Here is a 17,194-nt window from a genome sequence, read left to right as displayed (position 1 = left end):
ATTAATATTGAGTGCTTTCCACAGTGACAAATAATTTGTTCCCTAAACAGGAGAGGATTAAAATGGCAGACAAAACTGAAGTTCTTACTGATTTTCTGAAAAGAGTCTTTAAAATGAAATTATATCAATTCAAGGATATGACATAGCATATTGTGGATGTGGAGCTAACTGTACAAATCCTAAAGTAGCATAGCGAGTTTATTTGGTTTGCTTTGTGAGTACTTCCACTTTCTATGGGTATGTCTACACTACGAAATTAGGTCGATATTATAGAAGTCTATTTTTAGAAATCGATTTTATACAGTCGATTGCGTATGTCCACACCAAGCGCATTAAGTTGGCGGAATGCATCCTCACTACTGTGGCTAGCATAGACTTACGGAGTGGTGCACTGAGGGTAACTATCCCACAGTTCCCACAGTCTCCGCCACCCATCGGAATTCTAGGTTAAGCTCCCAATGCCTGATGGGGCAAAAACATTGTTGTACGTGGTTTTGGGTTCATGTTGTCAGTCGCCCCTCCCTCCGTGAAAGCAATGGCAGACAATCGTTCTGCGCCTTTTTTCCACGCAGATGCCATACCACAGCAAGCATGCAGCCCGCTCAGCTCAGCTCACCGACACCGCTGCTGTTGTGTCCTGGGTGCTGCTGGCAGAAGATGGTGCAGTAGGACTGCTAACTGTCGTCATATACCGTTTCCGCTGCAACTCTGCTGCTATTGTCTCAATAGCGAATTTCTCCATGTTGTCTATCATGGGCTCCCGGGTACGTGTGTTCTTCCTTGGGAAATGTGCGCAGTGCTAACCATCGTCCTCCACCGCTTCTGCTGCAACTGTGCTTTCCTGCTCTCATGAATCCACCTTTCAGGTCCTCTTGTCGTTCTCTATAAATATCTATTCTCGTGGCATCCGTCGTCAGCCACCGCTTCCGCTGCAACTCTGCTTTCCTGCAGATGCCATACCACGGCAAGCTTGGAGCCCGCTCAGATCACCGTGGCAGTTATGAGCATTGTAAACATCTCGCACATTATCCTGCAGTATGTGCAGAACCAGAAACTGCAGAAGCAGGCGAGGAGGCGACGTCAGCGTGGTGATGAGAGTGATGAGGACATGGACACAGACTTCTCTCAAAGCACAGGCCCTGGCAATTTGGACATCCTGGTGGCAATGGGGCAGGCTCATGCTGTGGAACGCTGATTCTGGGCCCGGGAAACAAGCACAGACTGGTGGGACCGCATCGCGTTCCAGGTCTGGGATGATTCCCAGTGGCTGAGAAACTTTCACAATCGTTCGGGCACTTTCATGGAACTTTGTGACTTGCTTTCCCCTGCCCTGAAGTGCAAGAATACCAAGATGAGAGCAGCCCTCACAGTTAACAAGTGAGTGGAGATAGCCCTCTGTAAACTTGCAATGCCAGACAGCTACCGGTCATTCGGGAATCAATTTGGAGTGAGCAAATCTACTGTGGGGGCTGCTGTGATCCAAGTAGCCAACGCAATCACTGAGCTGCTGCTATCAAGATTAGTGACTCTGGGAAATGTGCAGGTCATAATGGATGGCTTTGCTGCAATGGGATTCCCTAACTGTGGTGGGGCGACAGACGGAACGCATATCCCTATCTTGGGACCAGATCACCAAGGCAGACAGTACATAAACCGCAAGGGGTACTTTTCCATGGTGCTGCAAGCACTGGTGGATCACAAGGGACATTTCACCGACATCAACGTGGAATGGCCGGGAAAGGTACATGACACTCGCATCTTCAGGAACTCTGGTCTGTTTGAACAGCTGCAGGAAGGGACTTACTTTCCAGACCAGAAAATAACTGTTGGGGATGTTGAAATTCCTGTAGTTATCCTTGGAGACCCAGCCTATCCCTTAATGCCATGGCTCATGAAGCCATCATACACAGGCACCCTGGACAGTTGTCAGGAGCAGTTCAACTATAGGCTGAGCAAGTGCAGAATAGTGGTAGAGTGTGCGTTTGGATGTTTAAAAGCGTGCTGGCGCAGTTTACTGACTCGGTTAGACCTCAGCGAAACCAATATTCCCATTGTTATTGCTGCTTGCTGTGTGCTCCACAATATCTGTGAGAGTAAGGGGGAGACGTTTATGGCAGGGTGGGAGGTTGAGGCAAATGGCCTGGTCACTGATTATGCGCAGTCAGACACCAGAACGATTAGAAAAGCACAGCTGGGCGTGCTGCGCATCAGAGAAGCTTTGAAAACCAGTTTCATGGCTGGCCAGGCTACAGTGTAAAAGTTCTGTTTGTTTCTCCTTGATGAAAACCCACCCCCTTGCTTCACTCTACTTCTCTATTAGCCAACCAACCTCCCCCCTTCGATCACCGCTTGCAGAGGCAATAAAGTCATTGTTGTTTCAAAATCATGCATTCTTTATTAATTCATCGCACAAATAGGGGGATAACTGTCAAGATAGCCTGAGAGGGGTGGAGGAGGAGGGAAGCACCAGGTGGAGTGGTGGATGAGGGGAGGAGGGAAGGGCAAGGCCACACTGCTCTTCAAAACTTATTGAATGCCAGCCTTCTGTTGCTTGGGCAATCCTCTGGGGTGGAGTGGTTGGGTGCCTGGAGCCCCACCTCCCCCATGTTCTTGGGCATCTGGGTGAGGAGGCTATGGAACTTGGGGAGGATGGCGGGCGGTTACACAGGGGCTGCAGCGGCGGTCTGTGCTCCTGCTGCCTTACCTGCAGCTCCACCAGACGCCGGAGCATATCAGTTTGATCCCCCAGTAGTCTCAGCATTGCATCCTGCCTCCTCTCATCGTGCTGCCACCACTTCTCATCTTGCTCCCGCCACCTCTTATCTCGCTTGTCCCTCCTGTCCTCACGTTCATCTGCTTTCCTGGACTCTGATATTGTTTGCCTCCACGCATTCTGCTGAGCTCTTTCAGTGCGGGAGGACTGCATGAGCTCAGAGAACGAGTGCTCATCACGAGTGCTTTTTTTCCACTTTCTTATCTGCGCTAGCCTCTGGGACGGAGATGATAGGGGGAGCGTTGAAACATTTGCAGCTGTGGGAGGAAAAAAGGGGAGAGTAGTATTTAAAAAGACACATTTTAGAGAACAATGAGTAGACTCTTTCATGGTGAACCAAGCTGTTAACATTACATAGCACATGTGCTTTCGGTACAAGGTCGTGTTTTACCTCTTATATTGAGGGCCTGCCGGTTCTCTGTGAAAGATCACACATGCAGGGCTGGGCAACAGAATTCAGCTTGCAGGGAGCCATGGTAAGCCACAGTCTTTTGGCTTCTTCAACCTTCATAACATGTGGGAATGGTTTCAAACAGCAGCGCCCTCTTTTCCCATACCAAGCCCCCATTTGGTTAGCTATTTAAAAGGAGGGGCTGTTGTTTTCGGGTTAACGTGCAGCACAAACCCAACTAAACCCCCTCCCCCCCAGTTCTCTGGGATGATCACTCTCCTGAGGATAACACTGAGAGATAAACAACAGATGTTGCTTGAATGCCAGCAAACACTGGGACCATACGCTGCCATGCTTTGTTATGCAATGATTCCAGACTATGTGCTACTGGCCTGGCATGGTAAAGTGTCCTAAAGTGTCTGCAATAAGGCTGCCCTCCCCAGAAACCTTTTGCAAAGGCTTTGGGAGTACCTCCAGGAGAGCTTCATGGAGAAGTCCCTGGAGGATTTCCGCTCCATCCCCAGACACCTTAACAGACTTTTCCAGTAGCTGTACTGACCGCGAATGCATCCCAAGTCTTCAGGGCAAATTAATCATTAAACATGCTTGCTTTTAAACCATGTATTATATTTACAAAGGTACACTCACCAGAGGTGCCTTCTCCAGCTTCATGGTCCGGAAGCCCGCCTTGGGAGGGTACTGTCTGCAGGGTGATAAACAGTTCCTGGCTGTCAGGGAGAACGGTTTCTCCGCTTGCCTGCTGTGCGCTATCCTCCTCCTCCTCATCCCCCAAATCCTCTTCCCTGTTGCATGAGACTCCCCCCTTGCAGGTGTCCACGGACTGGGGTGGGGTAATGGTAGGGGCCCCCCCTAGAATTGCATGCAGCTCATCATGGAAGCTGCATGTCTGGGGCTCTGACCCGGAGAGGCTGTTTGCATCTTTGGGTTTTTGGTAGGCTTGCCTGATCTCCTTAATTTTCATGCAGCGCTGCTGCGGGTCCCTGTTGTGGCCTCTGTCCATCATGCCCTTGGAGATTTTTGCAAATATTTTGGCATTTTGTCTTTTGGAACGGAGTTCTGATAGCACGGATTCATCTCCCCATACAGCAATCAGATCCAGTACCTCCTGTTCAGTCCATGCTGGATCTCTTTTGCGATTCTGGGACTGCACGGTCACCTGTGCTGATGAGGTCGCCATGCTGGCCAAACAGAAATGAAATTCAAAAGTTCCTGGGGCTTTTCCTGTGTACCTGGCTAGTACATCTGAATTGAAAGTGCTGTCCAGAGTGGTCACAATGGAGCACTGTGGGATAGCTCCTGGAGGCCAATACCGTCGAATTGCGTCCACACTACCCCAAATTCGACCCGGTGATGTCGATTTCAGCGCTAATCCCGTCGTCGAGGAGGAGTGTAGAAATCGATTTTAAGAGCCCTTTAAGTCAACAAAAATGGCTTCATCGTGTGGACGGGTGCAGGGTTAAGTCGATCTAATGCTGCTAAATTCGACCTAAACTCGTAGTGTAGACCAGGGCTATGTATTTTAGAGTATAACACAGAATTCTGGATGTAAATGGAATGTTGTGATTTGTTGTTAAATGAGATTCTCCCCACGTCGGCTGTTTGCAGTTGCAGAGTTCTAAAGTGGCCACATTTACAGATGGCAGCCTGAAACAAAAAAGAAAGGTTTGGGGGTTTAAAAAAATTGTTTAATCTCCTTCCAAATACTAAGATTTATTGCATTCTCCCAGTTGGTATTGCAGGATGTGAGACAATCTCTTCCAAATCCTGATGGTCCTGGGAAAATTAGGCTAGTTGCTAAGTTGTTCCACCAGTAAAGACTTGTGCCAGAAGGCAAATACTTAACATGATAAGTGGTGCAGCTTCCACAGGTTGAGGCTTTTGCACTAAATATCTGAGCCTGACAGTTTTCTCATTTGCATTTATATATTTCCAAATAGCAATGAAATACTCCAAACAGAAAATTACTAGCAAATATTGAGCTCTAAAGGTGTTTAAAGTCATTCATCATTGTGATTTAACACCAGTGAGACCATACTGTTATTACCTAAACATATACTTTGTTATGTCATGTTCATCCATTATCAGTGTTTCATTGGGGCTGCCTAGCCCAAAATACATGTGATCTCTGCAACATCCTCATCTGACTGTTCCCCCTTTTAAAGATCTATACTATGTTTGCCCTTCTCTAGCCCTCTGGGACCCCACCCATCCTCCATGGGTTCTCAAAGACAAATGCTAAAGGTTCTGAGATTGTTTCAGCTAGTTCGTTAAGTACCCCAGGATGAATTCAATCAGGTCATGATGACGTATCTAAATATACTTTAATCTGTTCTTTCACTATTTTGGCTTGTGTTCCTTCCCCCCTTTTGTTAATATTAATGGTGTTGTATATCTGATCACCATTAACCTTTTCAGTGAAGAATGTAGCAAAGTAAGCATTAAACACTTCAACCTTCTTGATTATAAGCTCCTTCCCTGCTAAGTAAAAGACCTACACTTTCCTTCGTCTTTCTCTTGCTCCTAATGTATTTATAGAACAGCTTTGTATTGCCTTTTGTGCCCTTTGCTAGATATAACTCATTTTGTGCCTTAGCCTTTCTGATTTCATCTCTGCATAACCATAACTGCTGTAGTGGGGCTTGGGAGAAGATGTGGTTTCATAGGCTGGCTATTTTTAGTGCTTTAGAGATACTCATCAGCACTTTGCTTTCTACCTGGAGGCAAAAATAGAAGTTCACATCCCAGAGCAAAATTGTAACATGTTCCAACTGAAGTTCCCCATTTAGTAAATAGGAAGGCACATTATGTGCTAGCTGATGCTTTTGATTCTTCATCAAGATCAGCCCCAAGTTCTGAAATCTCACGTGGAGGTGACTAAGGGGTGGATAAGTATATGGACAGGCCCAGATTAGAATGGCAAAGTCACAGAATCCAAGAATCTGGCATAGTCTCAAAGGATGAAGTTGCCATCTCTCTCATTTTCTCCAGAGGCTTCCATCTGCCTGCCAGCATTACTTTCAGGATATTTTGAATGAAAGTTCATGGAAAATCCTATGTTGGTCGGGTATTGGGAAGGCAAAGAGATTATAAAGTCTAGATTTGAAGTGGGGAATAAAAAGTACAGATGAGTATAATCATCAGCATTCAGGTAACAATAGATGAAAACCTCTCAGACCTAATTTTTAAAAACAGGAGCCTAAAGTTGACTTTGTAGAATGCTATTTCGGTGCTCAGCGCTTTTGAAATTCAAGCAGGTAACTAAATATGGATTTAGGAGCTTCCAATTTTAACAACCTTGACCCTCATGATCTTCTTCAGTAACCTGAAATACACATTAAACAGCAAATGCATGGAGCCTGCACAATCCTATTGGGGGTAATCATTAGTGAGGATGAATGACTTTCATCACCACCACCCCATATCATCTGCAAGAACCAGTATACCCACTGAAAGGCCCTTCCCTTCCTATGTTCTAGAGGCAAGCAAGCAACTCCCCATTGGAGTTTTGCCTTTGACTTCAGTAAGTATTTCACCCTGTGTGTTTTGTACATTCTGTTTCTGATATTATATGTTTTGATTATGTAACTGTGCCCAGTGTACTGCAAATAAAATGGTAAGTAGAATTCAGAAAAGTATAATTGATTTAAAAAATATGTGGACTGGAGTAGTGATACTTTGGCTGAAGAAGCTGCATAATCCCCACATTCATGTTCTTTGGGAAGTAATTACAGGGTTTGTAATCTTCAACCAATTTGATCAAAGCTTTTATTCATGGTACTTTACAACAAGTATATAGATCATAAATAACATTTGAAAGATATGAGGTTATGCAGAGATAATTGCACATCTGAATTACATTGGCACAGTGCCCCAAGCACCTTCCACCATCCCTTCTGAATTGTATAGCTTCACTTTATGAAATGCATTATTGCTCTCATAGGATGTTTTTATTGTTCCAGAAGGGCAAACTAACGTTAATAAAATGCAGCTCCTGATTACCACTCAGGGTGACTATTTTTTATTTTCTGAACCGTTCTTGGCCAGTCTCATTCCTTGGTGTGTTTTTACATATATGGATACATAAATTTGGTGTCTCTACCATTTTGAAAGTTTTTACCACTGTGAGATGGATTTCCCATAGATATAATGGCTAGTACCAGCAGAACCAGGCAAACAGGGCAAAATTTTAAACTGTAATCCCTGTATCATTCTTTGCAACTAATCTCACTCATCGCAAAAAAGATATTCAATTGAATAGCATGTTCAGGTTACAAAGACTACCAGAAATAATGGTATGTTTTGTGCAGCAGCATCAGAATACTGTTCCTGCTGTAGGCAAAATGCAGTTTCAGCTGCTTCTGGTTCTTCAGGTGACAGTCAGCATTAGAGAGCAGAATTCATTATGTTAATGGGAAGATAAGAGTTATCTTAAAGTACTTCTTTCAGAGGTCTTGCTGCAACAGGGGAAGAGATGATATCATCCCAAGGTCTGCCCACAAACCAAGCTCCACCCATTCATGATAGCTATATGAGATGCCACTCACAGTAGTTTGTGCAGAACTTCCTACTCCTCCTTCGTAATGTTTTTCTGTTATCTGTAGTAAAGCTGTTAACAAAGTTGATATTATTTATGATTCAGAATCACCACCCCATTAATATGACTAGGGCAGTTCACACCTCTTGCAGCTAATGTGTCAGGATGCCTACAGACTCAGGAAGTCAGGGCTACCTCAGGGTATGTCTAGTTCACATTCCAAAGGTAATTTTTGAAATCAAGGGTGTCTACATTTGAAAATCTTATTGTAGTCAAACATCTTTGTGAAGAGTTGAGTTAACTTAAATGACAGTGCATACGACTGACCGGTCAGCGTAAACCAGGGCAAATCATGTTCAGCAGCATGTGAGCTAGCTGTGATCAAATTATGGTTCCAAAGCATTACACATTTAAAGAGTGGTACATAAGATTGGAGAGTTGAAGTGATATTGTGACACCTCTCTTGCCCCAAAAATGTCTTGCTGTCCTTGATGGTATCCTAATGTGGGTTGCATATATCATCATCACCATCATCATCATGGGAAATCCCAAAAGGCTGTAGACTCCTTGCAGATTGAGTGCCACCCAGATCGGTCTTTATTTAGGTCCTTAAGGTGGTCTGGCTGGATATTAGGTTTATATCCATCATTGCAATCTGATTACACTACCAAAACTTTTGGCAATGATGTGATTGCCAACTGTGTAGCGGCATTCTTTGGTAAACATGCTTTGGAATTCATTGGTCTTCCAGCCTAATAATATGTATGAAATATTGTAAATATAATAAAGTTAATATTTTAATGTCACAGACTTCTATATAATATTTTTCTCAACTAAAGAAAGAAATCATGAAACACTACTTCAATATTTTCTCTCGCAAGGTCATTGACATGCCTGAACACAATCCTGGAGATATGGGAGGAACAATGAGACTGGGAAAAAGGAGGACTATTTTCAAAACAGAAGACTCTGTCCTAAGTAAGTTACTTCTTGGCTGTTTCATTTTCTCTCATGATAAAAATACCATCTGTCTCATATTTAAAGGCCTAAATGAATTGTGCCAAACATGTTCTTGTGGTCACATTCATTGCCTCTCCTTACACACCATGCAGTCCACATTTAAAATGTTTCCTACCCTGAAAAGCAACTACACAAATAGCATTTTTTATTCGTCTGATTAGTTCCTGGGGTGAATCTTTTTATTATCTGTAAACACCATCTACTAAAGACAGATTAACAGCCCTCTCTCTTCCCTCTCTCCCTGTTTGAAGTGCATGCAGATGAATCACCCACTATCAGAGAGGCACTGGAGGGGGAAAATACACAGCTTCACTCTCTCTCTGTCCCACTTTCACTTCTCTCCTCCAAGCACCAGATAAAATGGTCACTGTGAAGGGAGCTGGCACAGACTGGTGGCTCTGAAGGCAGCAGTGGGAGGATAGGAAGCTCAGCACTCCAGGCTGGCTTCAACATGTTAGCTCCCCAGCAGTGCTCGTCTCTACAGAAGGATGGGCTACCCATGATGGCCCCATGTTGCCAGATTCTTTACAAGGGCACAAGCATTCCTCACTGTACAGTACAGGCTGCTGCCTCTCTCTTTTTTGATGACACATCAGTATACGCAGCAGGATCCAGGAGTTCCAGCAAGACGAGTGAGTGGGTCAGTCAAGAAGGACATGAAGCCTCCCTGGTATAAAATATTGCAGTTTTATTTTTTAAATTAAGTTTGGTTATTTATGCAGTGTGAGCCTCAGTTTTTCAGAATGCGACATCGGTGGTTCCAGCCACTTTTTAAACTGTACACTGATGATCGTCCTTGCCTCTTTGGTAATAACCCTCTCTATTTTTGTATTCAGCTTACAAGGAGCACAGAGAGGAAAACAAATATTGAGCCCAAATCTACCCTTGGATGCTCACATGCAGCTCCCACTGAAGCCAGTGGGAGTGATGAATGAAATTCTAAGGGTAGAGCTTGAGCCATATTGAACAGAGATATTTGTCAGATATACTCCTGCCCAGAGGGTGTGCCAGAAAAAAGGTCACATGGGGACATTTGTGTCATTATTCCCATAAACTAAACATTAGCAATTCATAAATTCAATGTAATCCATTGTTGCCCATCATGGAATAATAGTCTATTTTTATTCTAACCAATTTTCTAATTTTTTCACCATCAAGATCCCTGGCATTAGGGTTCTTTGAGCTCCAGTAATGCTTAGCAAATGTTATTGATCCAGCCTGGCATGTCACAGCAAATGCCAAACCTACTATTTTTACTGCCTTGGAAGCTGAAGCACACTTGGATGATATGATAGCCAGTGTGCTCCACATCCGTTCCCAATGCTCTGAGTGTGGATTTAATCCAGTCATGTTCATTCTAGCCAGAATTCTAGGGCAAACAGACACTGCTTACCTTCTCTCATCTGATATGTTTCTTCTGATTAACTTAAAGGATGCCTGTCTGCATGAACTTCCACAGTCCACTACTAGAGGACTCAGCCAAAGCCTCCTCCTTTCTTACTTTTACATATCAGGTGAAAAAATAGAGGAAGTGAATAAATGCCCAAACTACATCGGGAATTCGGATTCTTATCTAAGTGCTTCATTCCATTTAGTAGACAGGAACTTCAGCTATCTCTTAATGTGTCTGTCACACAAAGAAATTACCCATTAATTAACTAATGGACCATTTTTTTCAGAATGATAAATATTCTATGCTATGAGTGACATTCCATTCAGACAATACAGAAAAATACTTCATTCTTTTCCCCCAACTAATTTTGTACCCAAATATGTTACAAAGTCCTCAATAATATACATGAGATTACCTGTTGATAAAGTGGGATTAGTCAGGAACAAAAGAATGCTACAAAATAGAAATCTTTATTTATGATGAGTAGTTCAGATCCCATTATTTCTGGAGATGCATTTTTGGCCCAGGCAGTTATGTTACAAAGGGTCATTTTATACTGCCCCTTGAAGCCATCCCTTTAATGAAACCTTCCTGAGCTGAATGTGCTAACTGAAGTGTAACATTTTCTCCTCTATTTTAGAATATATTTATAAAATATACATCAGTGCAAGACACTAGCTCGTAATTAAGATATAACTGAGTGTCCGGGGTTTTTTTTCTGGGAACCTGTGATGGGGTGGACTAGGCCCAGAAGTCCCCTGTTGGAGGCCTTGGGGTCCTGCCACACTCCGTCCCAGAGAGGAGCAGATGAGAAGTCCTCCAAGCATCCTAGAGTGGCTGCAGGGGATGCAGCCAATCCAAAGGGCTGCAGGAGGGGCCAGGAGGGCCACATAAAAAGGAGCTGCAGAGCCAGAGGCAATCAGTTGCTGCCTGGATCTAGAAGAGAAAAGACTGTGTTCCTGGATGGCTGAAAGAACATCAGGACTATGGACAGCTCAGTGTGGGCAGGGACCAGGGGACCTAAGAAGTAGCTCCTGGCTGGCTGCTGGGACAGAGTAAGGACTGAGCCTGGGGAGGGCTGCAGCCTGGCAGTGTCTCTAGGTGGGAAGCCCTGGGGTATGGCACCATACCAGGGCCGGGAGAAGGTAAAGGCTGTATAGAATCATAGAATCATAGAATATCAGGGTTGGAAGGGACCCCTGAAGGTCATCTAGTCCAACCCCCTGCTCGAAGCAGGACCAATTCCCAGTTAAATCATCCCAGCCAGGGCTTTGTCAAGCCTGACCTTAAAAACCTCTAAGGAAGGAGATTCTACCACCTCCCTAGGTAACGCATTCCAGTGTTTCACCACCCTCTTAGTGAAAAAGTTTTTCCTAATATCCAATCTAAACCTCCCCCACTGCAACTTGAGACCATTACTCCTCGTTCTGTCATCTGCTACCATTGAGAACAGTCTAGAGCCATCCTCTTTGGAACCCCCTTTCAGGTAGTTGAAAGCAGCTATCAAATCCCCCCTCATTCTTCTCTTCTGCAGGCTAAACAATCCCAGCTCCCTCAGCCTCTCCTCATAAGTCATGTGTTCTAGACCCCTAATCATTTTTGTTGCCCTTCGCTGGACTCTCTCCAATTTATCCACATCCTTCTTGTAGTGTGGGGCCCAAAACTGGACACAGTACTCCAGATGAGGCCTCACCAATGTCGAATAGAGGGGAACGATCACGTCCCTCGATCTGCTCGCTATGCCCCTACTTATACATCCCAAAATGCCATTGGCCTTCTTGGCAACAAGGGCACACTGCTGACTCATATCCAGCTTCTCGTCCACTGTCACCCCTAGGTCCTTTTCCGCAGAACTGCTGCCTAGCCATTCGGTCCCTAGTCTGTAGCGGTGCATTGGGTTCTTCCGTCCTAAGTGCAGGACCCTGCACTTATCCTTATTGAACCTCATCAGATTTCTTTTGGCCCAATCCTCCAATTTGTCTAGGTCCTTCTGTATCCTATCCCTCCTCTCCAGCGTATCTACCACTCCTCCCAGTTTAGTATCATCCGCAAATTTGCTGAGAGTACAATCCACACCATCCTCCAGATCATTTATCAAGATATTGAACAAAACCGGCCCCAGGACCGACCCTTGGGGCACTCCACTTGATACCGGCTGCCAACTAGACATGGAGCCATTGATCACTACCCGTTGAGCCCGACAATCTAGCCAGCTTTCTACCCACCTTATAGTGCATTCATCCAGCCCATACTTCCTTAACTTGCTGACAAGAATACTGTGGGAGACCGTGTCAAAAGCTTTGCTAAAGTCAAGAAACAATACATCCACTGCTTTCCCTTCATCCACAGAACCAGTAATCTCATCATAAAAGGCGATTAGATTAGTCAGGCATGACCTTCCCTTGGTGAATCCATGCTGGCTGTTCCTGGTCACCTTCCTCTCATGCAAGTGCTTCAGGATTGATTCTTTGAGGACCTGCTCCATGATTTTTCCAGGGACTGAGGTGAGGCTGACTGGCCTGTAGTTCCCAGGATCCTCCTTCTTCCCTTTTTTAAAGATTGGCACTACATTAGCCTTTTTCCAGTCATCCGGGACTTCCCCGGTTCGCCACGAGTTTTCAAAGATAATGGCCAATGGCTCTGCAATCACAGCCGCCAATTCCTTCAGCACTCTCGGATGCAACTCGTCCGGCCCCATGGACTTGTGCACGTCCAGCTTTTCTAAATAGTCCCTAACCACCTCTATCTCCACAGAGGGCTGGCCATCTCTTCCCCATTTTGTGATGCCCAGCGCAGCAGTCTGGGAGCTGACCTTGTTCGTGAAGACAGAGGCAAAAAAAGCATTGAGTACATTAGCTTTTTCCACATCCTCTGTCACTAGGTTGCCTCCCTCATTCAGTAAGGGGCCCACACTTTCCTTGGCTTTCTTCTTGTTGCCAACATACCTGAAGAAACTCTTCTTGTTACTCTTGACATCTCTCGCTAGCTGCAGCTCCAGGTGAGATTTGGCCCTCCTGATTTCATTCCTACATGCCCGAGCAATATTTTTATACTCTTCCCTGGTCATATGTCCAACCTTACACTTCTTGTAAGCTTCTTTTTTATGTTTAAGATCCGCTAGGATTTCACTATTAAGCCAAGCTGGTCGCCTGCCATATTTACTATTCTTTCGACTCATCGGGATGGTTTGTCCCTGTAACCTCAACAGGGATTCCTTGAAATACAGCCAGCTCTCCTGGACTCCTTTCCCCTTCAAGTTAGTCCCCCAGGGGATCCTGGCCATCCGTTCCCTGAGGGAGTCGAAGTCTGCTTTCCTGAAGTCCAGGGTCCGTATCCTGCTGCTTACCTTTCTTCCCTGCGTCAGGATCCTGAACTCAACCAACTCATGGTCACTGCCTCCCAGATTCCCATCCACTTTTGCTTCCCCCACTAATTCTACCCGGTTTGTGAGCAGCAGGTCAAGAAAAGCGCCCCCCCTAGTTGGCTCCTCTAGCACTTGCGCCAGGAAATTGTCCCCTACGCTTTCCAAAAACTTCCTGGATTGTCTATGCACCGCTGTATTGCTCTCCCAGCAGATATCAGGAAAATTAAAGTCACCCATGAGAATCAGGGCATGCGATCTAGTAGCTTCCGTGAGTTGCTGGAAGAAAGCCTCATCTACCTCATCCCCCTGGTCCGGTGGTCTATAGCAGACTCCCACCACTACATCACTCTTGTTGCACACACTTCTAAACTTAATCCAGAGACACTCAGGTTTTTCTACAGTTTCGTACCGGAGCTCTGAGCAGTCATACTGCTCCCTTACATACAGTGCTACTCCCCCACCTTTTCTGCCCTGCCTGTCCTTCCTGAACAGTTTATATCCATCCATGACAGTACTCCAGTCATGTGAGTTATCCCACCAAGTCTCTGTTATTCCAATCACGTCATAGTTCCTTGACATCACCAGGACCTCCAGTTCTCCCTGCTTGTTTCCAAGGCTTTGTGCATTCGTATATAAGCACTTGAGATAACCTGTTGATCGCCCCTCATTCCCAGTATGAGGCAGGAGCCCTCCCCTCACAGACATTCCTGCCTGTGCTTCCTCCCGGTATCCCGCTTTCCCACTTACCTCAGGGCTTTGGTCTCCTTCCCCCGGTGAACCTAGTTTAAAGCCCTCCTCACTAGGTTAGCCAGCCTGCTCGCAAAGATGCTCTTCCCTCTCTTCGTAAGATGGAGCCCGTCTCTGCCCAGCACTCCTCCTTCATGGAACACCAGCCCATGGTCAAAGAATCCAAAGCCTTCTCTCCGACACCACCTGCGTAGCCATTCGTTGACTTCCACGATTCGACGGTCCCTACCCAGGCCTTTTCCTTCCACGGGGAGGATGGACGAGAACACCACTTGCGCCTCCAACTCCTTTATCCTTCTTTCCAGAGCCACGTAGTCCGCAGTGATCCGCTCAAGGTCATTCTTGGCAGTATCATTGGTGCCTACGTGGAGAAGCAGGAAGGGGTAGCGATCCGAGGGCTTGATGAGTCTCGGCGGTCTCTCCGTCACATCGCGAATCTTAGCCCCCGGCAAGCAGCAGACTTCTCGGTTTTCCCGGTCAGGGCGGCAGATAGATGACTCAGTCCCCCGGAGGAGAGAGTCCCCGACCACCACCACCCGCCTTCTCCTCTTGGGAGTGGTGGTCGTGGAACCCCCAACCTCAGGACATTGCATCTCATGCCTTCCAACCAGCGGAGTCTCCTTCTGCTTTCTCGCCCCAGACATATCATCTGGTCCACTCTCTGCAACGGTACCTGTGGAGAGAACATGAAAGCAGTTAGTTACCTGTGTCTGTGTTACTGGAACTCGGACATTCCGCTTACCTCTTCTGGAGGTCACATGTTGCCAAGCTTCTTCACTGGCCTCTTGGCTCCTCTGTGCAACCTGCTCTATATCTATAGAGCTTTGTGCCCCTAGAAGCCTATCCTGAGTTTTGTCTAGAAAATCCTCAGTTTCTCGTATGCAACGCAGGGTCGTTATCTGTTGCTCCAGACCTTCAATCTTCTCTTCCAATATGGAGACCAGCTTGCACTTTGTACAGTATACCCCAGAAGAGTTTTGTTCTGTTGCGCCTACAGACAGTGTGTATGACTTGACCGGAGGGCTGAGTGAGTCACTGAAGACCCAACAAAGAAACCATCAACCAAGGGTGGGGGGTGCTCCTGAAAAGCAGGTGCCAACCCCATAACAAAACCAGATATAGTTGAATTAAGATTTTTAGAGAATTCACCTTCCTGCCCTGTACTATAAACTTCCAGTACAGCTGAAGAGGTCAGAGTATCATTTGTAACCTCCTGGAAATGCATCTTCTCCAGGTGATCACTCATTATTCAGTGGATTAGTGAGTTCCTCCTAAGAGAAGCATGTGCTACTAGCTATATAAGAGTGATGGAGATACCTTCATCTTAAATTAAAAGACAGTACTTTACTTCACAAAGACTATTTGACTGATTTTTAATATGAATTTAAGTAATCCGGCATTTCTTTCCTTCACTTACCCTTTTTAAAATACTACTGATGACATTTCTAGAAGGCAACGTAACATAAGAATTCGTATGACAATCAAATGAAAACAGTGTTTTCTATAAAGTCTTTAACCATAAAGACAAAATCTCAAAAAAGAAATTGAGCCTCTTGGCCAGACTCGAACCTTAGCTTGGGGGCTATGGTTAGGGCTGGGGCCAGCAGGAGGTTTCTGGGCTAAGGCTGGGGCTGGCAGAAAGCTAGGGTTAAGGTTTGGGCTGGCTGGATTGGGGTCCCTCTGTTGGGGTTAGGGCCAGAGCCAGCAGAAGCCTTCAGTTTAGGATGAGGGTTAGAGCAAGCAGGAGACCCTGGGGAAGGATGATGGTTGGGATTGGCAGAGCTTCCAGGACTAGAGTTAGGGTTGGGGCCAGCAGAAGCCAACGGGCTAAGGATAAAGTTGGGATTTGCAGAGGCTGTGGCCAACAGAGGCTAGGGCTATGGTTGGGGCCACCATGCAGCCCCCGGGTTAGATTTGAGTCTGGTAGATAGCCCTAGGCTAGTGTCAGGATTTGGGGCGGCAGGCAGCCTCAATGCTAGGGTTCAGGTTGAGACTAAGAGAGACTTTCAGGTAAGAGTTAGGGTTCAGATCAGTGGAGGCCTTCAGGCCAGGGTTAGGGCTGTTGGTGGAAGGCAGCCGCATGGTAGGCGAGTAGACAGCCCTGGGCTAGGATTGGGGCTGGCAGATGCCCTGGGGCCAGGGTTAGGGCTGTTGGTGGAAGGCAGCCTCATGGTAGGCGAGTAGACAGCCCTGGGCTAGGATTGGGGCTGGCAGATGCCCTGAGTCCAAGGTTAGGATTTTGTTCAGCAGAGGCATCTGGGCTAGGGATAGAGTTGGGGTTGGCAGGCAGCCCTGGGATACTGATATGGTTGGGAAGAGCGGTGGGTTCTGGGCTAGGATTGGTGTTGAGGCCAGCAAGAGTGTCTATACTGCAGCTAGGAGTGAGACTACCAGCTCGGGTAGACAGACTCACACTACTGGGACTCGAGCTAGCGTGCTAAAGTAGCAGTGTGGGCATTAAATCTCTGGTGGAGACTCAGACAGCCACCTGAGTGAGACCCAAAAGGTAGGTGATCTTAAGATCCCAAGCTGCAATGTCTGCACTGCTATTTTTAGTGCACTAACTTGAGCCCCACTAGTGTGAATCTGTCGACGTGGGCTGGGAGGCCCTCTCCCCACTGCAGCGTGGACATACGCCAATGGGCCCTGCGTTTGGGTTAGGGGTGAGGTGCTAACTATGACCCTAGCTCTGATCAATCTCCTGACTCCAAACTTCACCCCAGCCCAGAACCTCTGCCAGTCCTACTTACAACGCTATCAGGAGAGCTTCTGCTGGCCTGAATGCTAACCCTAGCCTGGGGCCACATGCTGGCCCTAGCCTTAACACCAGCATTGGGCAACCTGCCACACAGAAACCAAATTTTAGCCCAGAAACCCTTGCTAGTCCCAACCCTCACCCTAGCCCCAACCTGAGGCCCCCTCCTGGTATGAACCATAATCCAGGTTGCAGA

At 46.3% G+C, this 17,194-nt stretch overlaps 1 protein-coding gene across 12 annotated transcripts in view; it reads left to right on the top strand.

The window, feature by feature from the left end:
* Positions 1–17,194, top strand: part of CTPS2 (CTP synthase 2) — a 160,174-nt gene that overhangs the window by 105,369 nt on the left and 37,611 nt on the right. For all 12 annotated transcript variants that reach the window (XM_075131534.1, XM_075131532.1, XM_075131521.1 and 9 more), the window contains one exon: positions 8,601–8,697. In XM_075131534.1, the coding sequence (XP_074987635.1) occupies positions 8,601–8,697 (97 nt within the window). The remainder of the gene's footprint in view (positions 1–8,600; positions 8,698–17,194) is intronic.

The sequence above is a fragment of the Caretta caretta genome, chromosome 1, assembly GCF_965140235.1.
Source record: "Caretta caretta isolate rCarCar2 chromosome 1, rCarCar1.hap1, whole genome shotgun sequence".
NCBI classification, from domain to species: Eukaryota; Metazoa; Chordata; order Testudines; family Cheloniidae; genus Caretta; species Caretta caretta.
Note: the sequence above shows the minus strand (reverse complement) of the source record. Positions and strands in the feature narration are given on the sequence as shown.